General features: G+C 36.3%; 1 protein-coding gene and 1 non-coding gene across 2 annotated transcripts; one reads left to right on the forward strand and one right to left on the reverse strand.

Moving 5' to 3' along the window:
- Positions 1-3920: 3920 nt before the first annotated feature.
- Positions 3921-3993, reverse strand: trnar-ccu (transfer RNA arginine (anticodon CCU)). Its single transcript has one exon. It is a non-coding gene; the product is annotated as a tRNA-Arg (tRNA).
- Positions 3994-4258: 265 nt separating this feature from the next.
- On the forward strand, positions 4259-12873 carry wdr45b (WD repeat domain 45B). The gene is made up of 10 exons (XM_060861256.1): positions 4259-4555; positions 5084-5158; positions 7035-7136; positions 7732-7819; positions 9484-9578; positions 10568-10758; positions 10934-11019; positions 11124-11225; positions 11327-11448; positions 11575-12873. Exons 1-10 carry the CDS (start codon positions 4489-4491, stop codon positions 11679-11681), a joined length of 1035 nt encoding a protein of 344 aa, XP_060717239.1. The 5' UTR covers positions 4259-4488; the 3' UTR covers positions 11682-12873.
- Positions 12874-13756: the final 883 nt, after the last annotated feature.

Consider the following 13756-nt stretch of genomic DNA (forward strand, 5'->3'; position numbering starts at 1 on the left):
GCGTTTAGCTCAGGAGTTGTTGACTCGGGAAACTCGAATCTGTGAATATGCGGCCAACTTCCATCTCCTTCAGTTCTCTCCAGCGCTGGAAAGCTGGTCCTGCATTAACACGGGTCCTACTTCTTGCCTTATCGTAAGCCTTTCTTCGCTTTTTTTCTTTGTTTTTATCCTCCATGTCAATGTTAAAACCGCTTTCTGCTAATGTCACACATGCGCACTGAACACTCTCTCCGCCAATATTGACAAGACCCGCCCCTTTACTCAGCATTGCGCAAAAATCGGAGACCCTACCTTTAAGCTGCAGTTCCTTGCCGCATTAATTCTGTAAGGACACAATAATAGACGGTGCTATAACCCCTCCACTATTTACGGTGATGGTGAACCGTAAGACACTTTGGATGTGCACTGAGTATAAAAACAAGGATTAGATAGAAAATTTAGCAGAGGATGGTTTCGATCCATCGACCTCAGGGTTATGGGCCCAGCACGCTTCCGCTGCGCCACTCTGCTATACAGAAAGCAGAAATGTTATATGTACATCATAAATGCAGCGGCGCGCTAAACATCTTAATGGTAGGGTCTCCGGTTGCTCAGTACTGTAGCTCGAGTCGCACCCGCGGTCCAGCATTCGGTTACGATGAGCTAGTGATGGGAAGTTCGGTTCTTTTCCGCGAACCGGTTCTTTTGGACAGTTCGTTTTAATGAACCAGTTCAATAATCCAGTTCACCAGATCTTTTACGTCCTGACATAATGACGTAAATTCATTCATCCCGCCGCTGCCGGCAGATATAAATACAATCAATTTAACACATTTGGAAATTTCTTTGTAATCATAACTTTAGTTGAATACGTTTTTTACGTTTACGTTTTGCAACTAAAACACCCAGTACAGGCATTGATGTGTAAACGTGGGTGTTTTACGTGTCTTAAAGATATAAAGTTAATAAACTAATCTTCATCAACTTACAAAAACTTACAAAAAAAGCATAATTAGGGCCTGAGCACCGAATGGTGCGAAGCCCTATTGTTTTTCCTCGGGAGTATTATTATTATTTTTTTTTCCCACACACATTGGACAATCGGGGTCCCTTAACATGCTCTAAAACTCTTGAAATTTGGCACACACATCAGAGTCGTGCGACGCCAGGCTCGGGCAAAGGCTGGATTACGGGCGTGGCAGGGGGGCTCTGTACAGGGGCGCCCCCTGTAATGCAAAAACAAACAAACACAGATCGGGCAATTATGTACGCACATGTACGAGAGTTTGGTACGCATATAGATCTCATCGACCCGAACAACTTTCGCGCTCTAAACTATGAGCTCCGCCCAACAGGAAGTCGGCCATTTTGGATTGTTTCATAAGTGCATCCGGTGAACCTTTAAATACTCCTCCTAGGGAATTCATGCGATTGACATCAAACGTGGTGAACATGATGCCGAGACATTGCTCTTGCTAAATTGCGAAGGGATTTTTGATATCTCGAACGGTGCTGCCATGGCGAGGCGACAAAGTTATGGCGAATTCAGAGAAACAGAAAGTGTCTAATATCTAAAGCAAAAAATGTCTTATTGGGATGACACGCTGTGTGTATGTTCGGCCAAGGATTCCGATCGCATCGATGTGCCTAATGTGAATCTCAGACCTAGCGCCACCAACAGGCCCCAGGAAGTGTGTCAGTCACAAAGGTGGATTTTTTGTCAGCTGCATGCGGTAAACTTTTAAATACTCCTCCTCCTAGGGGATTCATGCAATTGAGACCAGACTTGGCCACCATGATGCAGAGATATTGCAGATGCGAAATTGCTAACGGATTTTTGATATCTCAAATACTGTTGCCATGGCATCGTGTCAAAGTTTACTTTTATTTCAGGCATATTTAAGGCTTTTGGCGTGCTTAGATTAACTTGAAATTTGACACATACATCACATTTGTCGGCTGTTAAGTGTGGACAAAGGTGTGTCTCTTAAGTGGCTCACTAGCGCCCCCATTTGTCTAAAATGTGGGGTTTCATTTACCTACAGTCCCCAAATGGGTCAGTAACAACATAAAATAGTCCACTAATATTTACCCACTTGATGCACTTGCCCACCGTGCATTGTTTTCTGGAAGGCACCGTATAGCGATGAAAAAACGTGCGAAGGCCCGCCATCGCATGCTTGCAGCTATATTTTTGAAATGTTTCTTTCGCTCCATCAGTTGTTTCAAAAACTAATGCAACTGAGTTAAACACTCATACGTTGATAAGACATTAAATCATAATTATTTACATTTGTTACTGTATCAGTTCAGTGATTTGCCTGTTGCTCTTGTTGAAAATTAGCAAGTTTTAATTTAAAGGATTATAAGGAAAAATAGCTGCTTTGACAAACGTTATATAAACTCCTTTATAACGTCTTTTGTTTTAACAAGTGTGTTATCAAAACCCTTCAAATAAGAATAAAGATAATGTTGAACTGAGATTTTACAGCATGTTTAACTCTGCCAATTCTACATAATATCAAGTATGTGTCACTGTATGTACACGACAGAGACGAGGACGACGAATAGTGACGTTAAAGATGTCATTTTAATAATAAGGAGCAGGTAAATCACACATACATACAACGTAGTAAAGACGATAACCGACAATGAGTGAAGACAGTGGTGATGAGTATAAATAGAGTCCGGGTGAACAGACAGGTGAAGACGGGAAACAAACATGGTGGATGACGGTGCAAAGGATGAAGGGTAATGTAAAAAATGTAAATAAGGTACAAAGATGTCCTTTTATTTAAGGGTCCCAGTGGCAAGCTGTTCTGTTTCTTTCTTTCTTTCTGTTTTATAATCATATATAATCATAACGCATATAAAGCATGATTTAAAAATAAAACCTGTCATTTACACAAGGGTTAACTGAAAAAAAAAAAACAGATAACACTAGACGACAACCATTTACAATGATTAGATAGAAAATTTAGCAGAGGATGGTTTCGATCCATCGACCTCTGGGTTATGGGCCCAGCACGCTTCCGCTGCGCCACTCTGCTATATAGCCTATATTGGCAATATCCATTGGGCCAAATTGAAAGCTAAGCAACAATGTGCTCCCTTGTGAGTAGAATAGAATAGAATATAGAATAGGTTATAACATAGATAAAAGAAAGAGAAAACGGCTTATATTCAGCTTGAAGATATGTACTCGAATACAGCGTCCCAAACATAGTTGTGATGCAGGCTTGCTGGTTTCTATATGTTATTATAAGTTAATTCATAACAGAGAGATACACATCCCAGAAGTTTTTTTTTTATCGAATATATGTTTAGGACTGTTTAAGTTTTTATTGTTAGACGTCATATTCTTTGTTAAGTTGCAACTTTTCGGGCAGTTATAGCTTTCAAACATCCGCAATGGAACCCGAACCTTCTACAGTCTTCTTCAGTCAGACGCCTCATTGCTTAGCCCAAAGCGCAACCTAAGCAATAGGTGACGCCCTTGTGGCTAATAACATAGAAATACGTGTGGGGGCAAATAAGGAAAACGGCTAATGTTTTGATATGATAAAATGTGTATTCAAATACAGTACGGTGATAATGAACCGTAAATACACTTGGGATGTGGCCTGAGTATAAAAACAATGATTAAATAGAAAATAATGATTAAATAGAAAATTAAAAGCTAGCAGAGGATGGTTTCGATCCATCGACCTCTGGGTTATGGGCCCAGCACGCTTCCGCTGCGCCACTCTGCTAGGAATCCCATGTTTCTTTATGTATTATATATATCATACATTCAGTCATCGCACTGATCCATATATCTGTTTAGGACTAAAGCGGTTTTATTTGCCACTTATTATAGACAATTTAAGTGCTGCATATTTTCTGTAAGTTTTAATTAAAATTCTGCATTGTATTGATTTTTTCTATTTAGAAATAAAGTTCACCCCAGATGGGACTCGAACCCACAATCCCTGGCTTAGGAGGCCAGTGCCTTATCCATTAGGCCACTGGGGCAGAGTGATTACACTAGTTACTCACGTTCAGTTTAGTACACAGCAAATGCCAATACTATTATTTAATAATAACATACTAATAATATTTGTAGGTTCTTGGTCTATCTTGGAAAATATTTAGGGAAAATAATGATGAAAAAATGGGGGGGCGTACAAATAAATCTACATACAATAATAACAACTCGATACTGCTTTAACACTACATAAAAACCGAAACAGGTCTATTTCGTCCTTTTAAAATAGGGACAGTTGACTGAAATTAGTTATAGGCTTGGTGGCTAGCTATTCTTAAAAAAAGCACCTCCAATCCGTTGCTCGCTTTGATTATTTTTCCTGTGGATCTTTTAAGCTTCCTGTGAAGAAAGGGGGAGAGCAAAGGAGGACATGAGCGTTTGGTGATACAGCAAAGGGTGTACGTCCCATATCTTATAGAGTCTGGTTAGAGGAATGGTGTCTCTTTTTTTGACAGTTTCGGGCTAAATATCTTCCACGAACAATGAATTTACTACCATCCAACCCACACGGAAATGGACTTCTTTATGCTGGATTCAACCAAGATCATGGTAGGATATTTTTCGTGTTGTTCCTGGTGAATTAATTCCTGGTTCCATCGCTATGCTGTGAAGGCGACAGCCAGTGGTAGCTTTATTAGCACGGAAGCTAATAGTTTGAGCTCGACTTAGCGAAGTTAGATGTGTATTTTGGATCGATGGCTATATCTGAGCTTGTTTTATTGAGCATCTAAAGTAGCTAGATGACAAAATAACGGTTGCTAAAGTTGTCTTTATCTTATTTTTAATGACACTTCGATCACTTCTCGGGTTGCTAAGTAGATAGCTTGCTAGCTGGCTAAATTGGTTTGTTTATATACCGAATATGTATATTCGAATATTCGTTGTCAAGTTGAAAGATATTATGGTGCAAAACATAAGAATATTTGTTTACTTGGAAAATGTTAACGATATCTCATGTTAACGTTATTATCATTTATTTTAGGACGGCTCCCTAAGATGTACTTGTTTTATTAACATTATTATGTTTCGAAACACAAAATTATAGTCTTGTTAATCTTTTTTCCCCTTCGTTTACAGGATGCTTTGCATGTGGGATGGAAAATGGCTTCAGGGTGTACAACACAGATCCTCTTAAAGAAAAAGAAAAGCAAGGTGATTGCTGCTGATTGACATGTGACCTGACAGATCACTAACCTGATCACTGTTACTTTTACAGATATATACATAAAGATAACGCGTAAAAAAGGCGATATCAAACTTAAATCCTTTTAACAGTTATCTTAAAGGTATGTAGAAGGCTACATAAGGAAGTTAACAACTTAGTCTGCAGTCCAGCACATGATTTTCCAGTGTGATCACTTAAAATACACACACAAGTATCTTAAGTAAGCTGCTTTTAGCAGTTGTGAGATTTTAAAATAATTTTTTCCTCTCCATGTTTCTTAGCCTGGGTGGATCTTAATTTAAATTTTTGGTTGGTGACTCAATTTTTAGGCTCAAAATGCTCATGAATAATGTGTGTGTGTTTCTTAAAATCATTGGCTGTTTGCACCTGCTGGACATAATAAATAAATAAATTAATTAAAATTAAAAAAAAAATTAAAATGAAAAAAGTTTGGCCACAAAAGGCTTAGCTATGTTCGATCTTGTGATAAATGTTTACACCTGTTGCACGGTCTACAACTACAACTAGGTGTAGCTACTCCCAGCATCTACAATGCACATACACACAGACCAATTTTATCGCAAAAATATTTGCCACAAAATTTGTGTTGTTATAGTGACAAACTTACAATTACTTGCTCCAACTAATAGATTAAAAATGTCTGCTGAGGCAAAGAGACAAAAAATTTAATTAGTGTGAAAAAAGAAAAATGAAAGTGTGGAGTAAATATATGCAAATTTTAGTATGCAAACAAAATATCATCAGAGGCGCTCAACGAAGCAGAGGGTGGATTAGGATGTCGGACAGTCTGAGTTTTCATGTTGCAGCAGAGACAGCTTATTTCAATTATATGAATATTACGTTACACCTACATTTGGATAGATGTAAGATATAGTCTCAGATGTAGCACTATACAGGGATGACGCAAGTATAAGACTTAAGAAACATTTTACCTACAGCCGAGTCTTACAGTCAGGTGTATGTCCAGCTGGTACAATGGCCTCGAACAGGTTTGCTGGTTTATCTGGATTCATATTTAATGTGATATTTTCATGAACTTAAAGCTTATGGTGTGGAGCATTAAATTTGTGCTTTCTTTGTGATGTTTTAATAATTCTTACATGCAAATAGATTATATAGCCAAAAGTTTGTGGATGCTTGATCATCACACCTATATGCGGTTCTTCGCCAAACTGTTCCAATCGAGTTAGAATCACACAATTTTTTTTATGTGCAGTAGCATTAAAATTTTGCTTAACTAAAACTAATGTGGGCCAAACCTGTTCCAGCATGACAATGCACCTGAGTTCAAAGCAAAGTCCTTGAAGACAGGGTTTGGCATGTTTAAAGTGGAAGAACTTGAGTGTCCTGCATAGAGCCCTGACCTCAACCCTACTGAACATCTTTAGTATGAACTTATTTATTATAATACTAAAAGGTGTTAACTGCCATGGTTTTGGAATGGGCATATATCCGTGCAATTGTCAGATGTCCACATACTTTTAGTCATATAAACATGCTGCTGTGATTATATGATCACATACAGTTGACACAACTTTAACACAATTAGATTTTAAAGACGCAACAAATGCTGAAATATTGAAACAAGTGGGCTGAAATATTGTCCACTCTGTTCAAAATATAGCATGATGTAGCACTTCTAGATTGAAACTAGGACTGCTACAAAAAATACATAATTACATTTTAACTACATTAAACATAACAGCTGTTATGCATAACTTAGTGAGACGCAATGAGTTATTGTTTAAAAAATGTGAACCATGATAGCATGGACTGCTGTCATTTGATAGAGCATAAACTGCTGGTCCTGTGAAGTTTATGGAAGTTGTGTTTGGCTCACAGAGTTTCTTGAGGGTGGAGTTGGGCACGTTGAGATGCTCTTTCGATGTAACTACCTTGCTCTTGTCGGAGGTGGCAAGAAACCCAAGTACCCACCTAATAAAGGTATGTTCTCTTGCATAATATGGGTAAATTAGCATATTGTATAACTCGGCACATTAAAATTCATGTGGCGTTCAGTATAATGAATTAATTTTTGTGCATTTGTGTGTAGAGGTTTTGCAGAATATTGCAGTGTATTTATTTTTTTTTATTCTGAAGACTTGGGGAGCATGCACAAACACATTATTATTCCAAGTTGTTTAGAAACAAAAACAATTTTGAGAATGCAGAATTCGAATAAATTAGTAATTAAAAAAAGGTGCGGTGATATCCAAGCGTCTTTAAAGAACACCGATGTGTGTTTACATGCCTGAGGCAACCACTTCTGTATCTGTGTCCTAAGTTCAGTCTATCTTCACAGTATCGCTTATTACTTATTATTAAAAGTACTAAAGATTTATCACAGTTTGTATCATTTATTGATATTATTTACTTTTAAAATGTTACACTGGTCTGCACATATCCTCCGACCAGACATGAATTTGAATTTGAGATAATAAAATGAATAGAAATAAATGACTTTGATTTTAAAAAGGCCATTGCAAATCATAGGTCCTCAATAATTGTTGTTTATTTCTTTTTTCTTTTTTTTAACTAGTTATGATCTGGGATGATCTTAAGAAAAAGACAGTGATTGAGATCGAGTTTTCCACAGAAGTCAAAGCTGTTAAGCTACGAAGAGACAGGTATTTGGCTTTAATTTAAAAACCATAATTTCATGCATTATTTCAAACATTCCTTCCACTCTCATTTCATCAATACTATTAAAGTCCCTGTCAACTTATTAGAAAAGAAAAAACTTCTTATTTTTTAGTTAATAAAGTTGGGAATTTATTTCGTACAGCTTTCTTTTTGTCTGATTTGAGTTGGGTTGTTCTGCATTGTGTAGAGCTTAAGTTAATTTAACCATCTGATTCCGTGGTTTTACCCTAAACATGGAAATTAATGTGATTTCTGTTTCCTGCTCTCTCAGGCTCTGTGCCTTCACTTGAGGAAACTGCAGCATCCTACAGCATTACAGTTTTATAAATATTTTAAACGCAATTTTTATGAGGGATATTAGTCAGCAGTTCTACCTTGTTTCTTTCTTCTTTTTAAAGAATTCAGTATATTTAAATAACTGTTAGTCAGTATGTGATCTGACACTTCCACACTGTTCTGAACATATTATTTATACTTAAATGATAGTTTAATGAAAGATCTTATTCACACTTTTTTATAGTTTGAAATCATGTTAAAGTCAAGAATCAGGAAGTCAGGAACAAGAATCTCTAGCAGTCTTTTGCAAGTCATACAACTAAGAATCAGTCTATATTGAATCATCATCTGACTGTAGCTCTTTACATGACTGATGTGCCTGCTCACATCATCAAATAAAAAATAGCGTGATTAGAGTGATATTATGGTTAATAACAATAACAATCATTTTTTCCTCAGTATTAAAATAAGGTTTATTTCGTACATTTATTCAGTCAGTATAGCAACAAAATGTGAACTGGGTACAATTTTAATCGAAAGTAAATTCGTAATTTACCTCATATTTTAGAAGACTATATTCATTTATATGTGACAAACCTTAAACCAAAATAAAATTAATTACATTTAACATCGAAACTAACTGGAAGCAAGTTAATTTTTGAATCAGCCAGCATCTAATATTAGCCTTTAGTTAACCTAAGTTCATGTCAGCAAGGCTCACCAATACTGTACTGTAATATAAAAATATAAAATAAATGCTTATTCTATGAAATGAAAATGAGATTTTTCAGTTCCCATCTGTCCTAAAAAAGGATGGGGTAATTTAGGTGTGGGAATGAGAACCAACTGAGAGTACAGTAATTTAGATGCAAATGACAAATTCTGTATTAAATCGTGTGCTTTATTTCATATTTAGCTACAGCTGACCTAAGTATATCTGATGCATAAGGGATTTTTGGTAGTATATCTTAATCAAGTCAAGTCAATAAGCTTTTATTGTCATTTCAAACATATATAGCTGACGCAGTACATAGTGCAATGAATTTCTCCAGGACCATGGTGCTACATAAAACAACACAGAGCTAAAGACTTAAAGCAAGTTGTCTTAGCTTCATAAAGTTCATCGGTGCAAAAAGTGTGAGACAAAAGACAGTGCAAACAAACAATACAAAACATTTCAGGACGCATACACAAAATAGCGACGACCAATGTGCATTCTGTATATTATACAGTACATTGTGCAACAATACAGTATTGTAAACAAAGAAGGTTATGTTATAGCAGCAGTTGGATGATGTATTGAAATGTGGTGTGCTGCAGTTCAGTTCTGATTGTTGAGGAGTTGGAGAATTTTCTGTCTTTATGCTTCCAGAATTGTGGTGGTCCTCGATTCAATGATCAAAGTCTTCACTTTTACACACAACCCTCACCAGCTGCATGTCTTTGAAACATGCTACAACCCTAAAGGTACGTCTCCATTTCACACAAAAAACAACTGTGCTGAAATATTCAATGGTCCTCATTTATCAGGTCTGGAAGTGTTTTATATACCAATCCACACTATAAACTCCCACTAGATTTACTCATGTAATATGTTAGTAAATGGTATCACGTGTAACTTACCAAGCGTGATTTACATTTGCCAACATCCACAAAACTCTGTAAAAGAGAACTGAAAATGACTAAATAGTGAAAGTGCAGCATGTGTTAAAACTTCCAGTAAGGCAGGATATCAGCTTCTATAGACATACACTAACTTTTCCTTCCGTTATATGAAAGAATATCTCTTTTCCCAATTTAATTTCTAGTCTTATTTCTATTTGATGCTGAGTTTTCAATTGTTTGTGTTAATACTCTTTAAAATGATTTAAGAATGGATTTGTTCATATCCACTTGTTTTTACATCAAATCCATTTTTTATATATATCGGGAGGCTCATTGTTATGTTTGTATGTTGTATGATTATATTTACTGTTATATTCACTTATTCAATATAATTATATTCACTGCTTCATATCTGTAAGTACTGCATTATCAGGACACAGTCATCAAAACATTTGTATACGTTACACACACTACTGCTGCTATATATTGTACAATAGGCATAATATTGCACAATATTGTTATTTGCACTCCCACACTTTATGTACGTAACTGATCGTTCGTATTCTATATTCATATTTAATAATCATTCTGTCTATATTGTATCTCATCTGCATTGTCTTGTATAGTTTGTAAAGTATAGTGTTATTTATGTCTGTACTTGAGTCACAAACAGCTGGAACCAAATTCCTTGTGTGTGTCAACATACTTGGCCAATAAACTTGATTCTGATTCTGATTCTGATGAAGTTTCAGTTAATAAATTTTAAATTCTTAGTAGATACTCATTTGTTTTATTCCCTAAAATAATTTTCAGATAGTTGTACAGTTTATGTCTTTTGATTATCTTGGCAGGTTTATGTGTTCTGTGTCCAAACAGCAACAACTCATTGCTAGCATTTCCCGGCACCCACTCTGGACATGTGCAGATAGTAGACCTAGCAAACACAGAGAGGCCTCCGGTGGATATTCCTGCCCATGAGGGTGCTCTGTGTTGTATTGCACTCAACCTCCAGGGCACACGGATAGCCACGGCTTCAGAAAAGGTTAAAGACAGATGTGGAAGCAAGGAGATTTTGAACACTGTTGCTCTGAATTCTTTTCTCTACAAAGCATCGAAATAAGTCAATCATGATTTAAAGAATATGTTTGAGATGCTTTTCTGTAAAAAAAAATAAAAAAGTGTCTGTTTATGGTCTAACTTGCTGTTAATTTCTTCAGGGGACTCTAATCAGAATATTTGACACGTCTGCGGGTCATTTAATACAGGAGTTAAGACGAGGTTCACAGACTGCAAACATATATTGGTGAGTTGTCGATTATTTCATGCTGTGATACAGGACTCCAAACCACATACAGGTGTGTATAGTAAGCAACATATTTAGCACCTGAGGTTTTTTTTTTTTGGCAGCATTAACTTCAATCAGGATGCATCTCTCATCTGTGTGTCGAGTGACCATGGGACAGTCCACATATTTGCTGCAGAAGATCCCAAAAGGAACAAACAATCAAGGTTTGGAAGAAAATTAAGACATTTGCAAAGTTTAAAACTGTGTCTCCTTATAGATTCACTGCTTCTTACCTGTAGCTATGTTTTTTCTTTCTTTTAAACAGTTTGGCCTCAGCCAGTTTCCTACCGAAGTATTTCAGCTCCAAGTGGAGTTTCTCAAAGTTCCAGGTCCCATCTGGCTCACCCTGCGTCTGTGCCTTTGGAACGGAGCCCAATGCAGTCATAGGTAAAAAGTAGTTATGTGTTAATTTAGCAGCCTTTAGATGTGACAATGCTATGAAAACCTCATTCATGGCCAGAGAAAATGCACACTTAGTAACCATTCTTTTTTTTTCTGTTTTTTGATATCCAGCCATTTGTGCTGATGGCAGCTATTACAAGTTCCTGTTCAACCAAAAAGGGGAGTGTTCCAGGGATGTATGTGCCCAATTCTTGGAAATGACTGATGAGAAGATCTGAGCACAGGCCATACTTGGATTCAATTGATTTTTTCCCCATTTTCTGACATTTCCAATTTTGAAGAATGTCAGAGGAATAACAGTTTGTGGCATTCCTGCCTAAGTGACTCCCTAGGGCAGGAAGACTAAGAGATCTGTAATCTCAATAGCCAGTTTTTAAAGAGCTCAAATGAAATACTGACCAGTGGAGAGATGGATGAATAAACTGACTGCAGTCATTCAGTGGAGTGAGAAGAGGGAAACTATTTTTGAACTGACAACAGTTGCTTTTTAAAAGGTCTTCCATGAGAACTGCTGTTTTATAAGCATAGAAGTTGGCTAGAAGAATATTTGTCCACTAACTATCCTACTGTAGTGAGTGCCTCTGTTATTACTGAAGAGGAAGGATGTGTGTATGCTTATTCATCAGTCACAATATGTATGGGCATAATATTGGTAGCCTTAGGTTTTGTTTTACCTGTTGTATAAACACAAAAAGCCAGGCATATCTAACTATCTAACTGCAACAATATAGCATAGTACAACAGAACAACATTTACAATGTAGATATGTTTTTTTTTTTATTCATTGTTACTTACATGTATGTGCAGTTTTCATTATTATTATTTTTTATCACGAGTGTTGCAAGTTAATCTGTCAGAACAAATTTAGTATTTGCTCAAGGCATTTTATTAGTATGTGCATAGTCATGTGAGCTCCATAAATGGATTACAGATATCCTTTTCACAATTAGTCACAATTTGAGAGAGAGAAGCATCCTTCTAAATCAGAATTTAATCTTGACACACACAAAAAAAATATTTGCATTGCTAAAAGAAAAAAATGCAGGGTTGATTTGAAATTTCAAAAACGATTGCTTTATCATTATGAACGGTGGTATTAATTTCAGTTAGCTAATGAAAATCAGTAATCACTTCCTTTTTTTGCCAATACTAACTACAGAAAAAAATACCAAAGTGCCCAATAGTAAAACCTATATGCTTGAACACTTCATTTAATTCTTCAAAAAAAAAATTCAAACTTTGTTGATTAGAAACTTATGTCAAGCTTTTGTTGTGATTGTAAATGTACAAGTGATTACAAATTGTTGCACAGCGTTTAAACATGCTGTAATGTACGCTATGACTGAGTTACACAGGGATAAATCCAACACAATGTGTCATGTAACAAATTAAACGCGATTGTAAAACAGAGTCTGCTAATTGGTTGATCTGTGCCTGTGCTGATTGGCTATTTGCAGTGTTTTGTAACGCCCACCGATGACGTCATGTATTTACTAACAACAGTAGCTACTAGTACAAAGACTTACTGACTACAACATTCTCTGAAATATCTTTATTCTGGGTTGTTTTTTTTTTTGGATGTGTTAAATCATTCGTCACTTTTCTATGACATTAATTTGAGGATCTGATAAAAGCATGGTAAAAGACTCTGTGTCATATGGCTTAATGTTTTCCATTTCAATAATATGGATTAATTACAATATAGTTGTTGTTTTTTTTTTGTTTTTTTTTAACCAAAACCTGAATCTTACGAGTAAATGTTTTCTAGGTGGTTAATTACTAAACCATTACTCTATGCCTGTGTCTGTATTGTCAACTTGTGTACTCGGGTACAAGGACTAAAATGGTCTTGAATAACAAAACCCTTCTCTTCTGATGATAATGTCATTTAGTTATTTCTCAGTAAAACCACTAACGTTGTTTTAAACACAGGAAACTGCAAAGCAGCATTTAGGTATCAGTATGAACGCTAGTAATGTATTTGAGCAAACATTACAAGGATCAATCATTGTTGGTATTAAGAACCCAGATCGTTATAACCTGGTCTTTGTTTAGGACAGATTTATTTTATGAAAGTAACTGGATTCTCAATATATTGAAGTTTGCATCTCACCAATCCGTCTCTTACAGCACACCATTAACATGCGTGTCAGGCTCGAAGTGCAACCGAACCTACCACATTACACACTCACATATACACATTCTCACTGTTCTGGGTCTTAACCGGTGAAAAATCGCGTCGCCTACATCATCTATAACGGGATTGGTCCGTTGCGCTGTCGGTCATTGTTCG

The sequence above is a fragment of the Tachysurus vachellii genome, chromosome 2, assembly GCF_030014155.1.
Source record: "Tachysurus vachellii isolate PV-2020 chromosome 2, HZAU_Pvac_v1, whole genome shotgun sequence".
Taxonomy (NCBI): domain Eukaryota; kingdom Metazoa; phylum Chordata; class Actinopteri; order Siluriformes; family Bagridae; genus Tachysurus; species Tachysurus vachellii.

Bases quoted from the DNA above. Each gene is read 5' to 3' on its own strand.
- wdr45b (XM_060861256.1), top strand. From the start codon at position 4,489: ATGAATTTACTACCATCCAACCCACACGGAAATGGACTTCTTTATGCT. The intron at 5,159-7,034 runs GTGATTGCTGCT...TTTGGCTCACAG, and splicing joins TAAAGAAAAAGAAAAGCAAG to AGTTTCTTGAGGGTGGAGTT. The intron at 10,759-10,933 runs GTTAAAGACAGA...TAATTTCTTCAG, and splicing joins TAGCCACGGCTTCAGAAAAG to GGGACTCTAATCAGAATATT.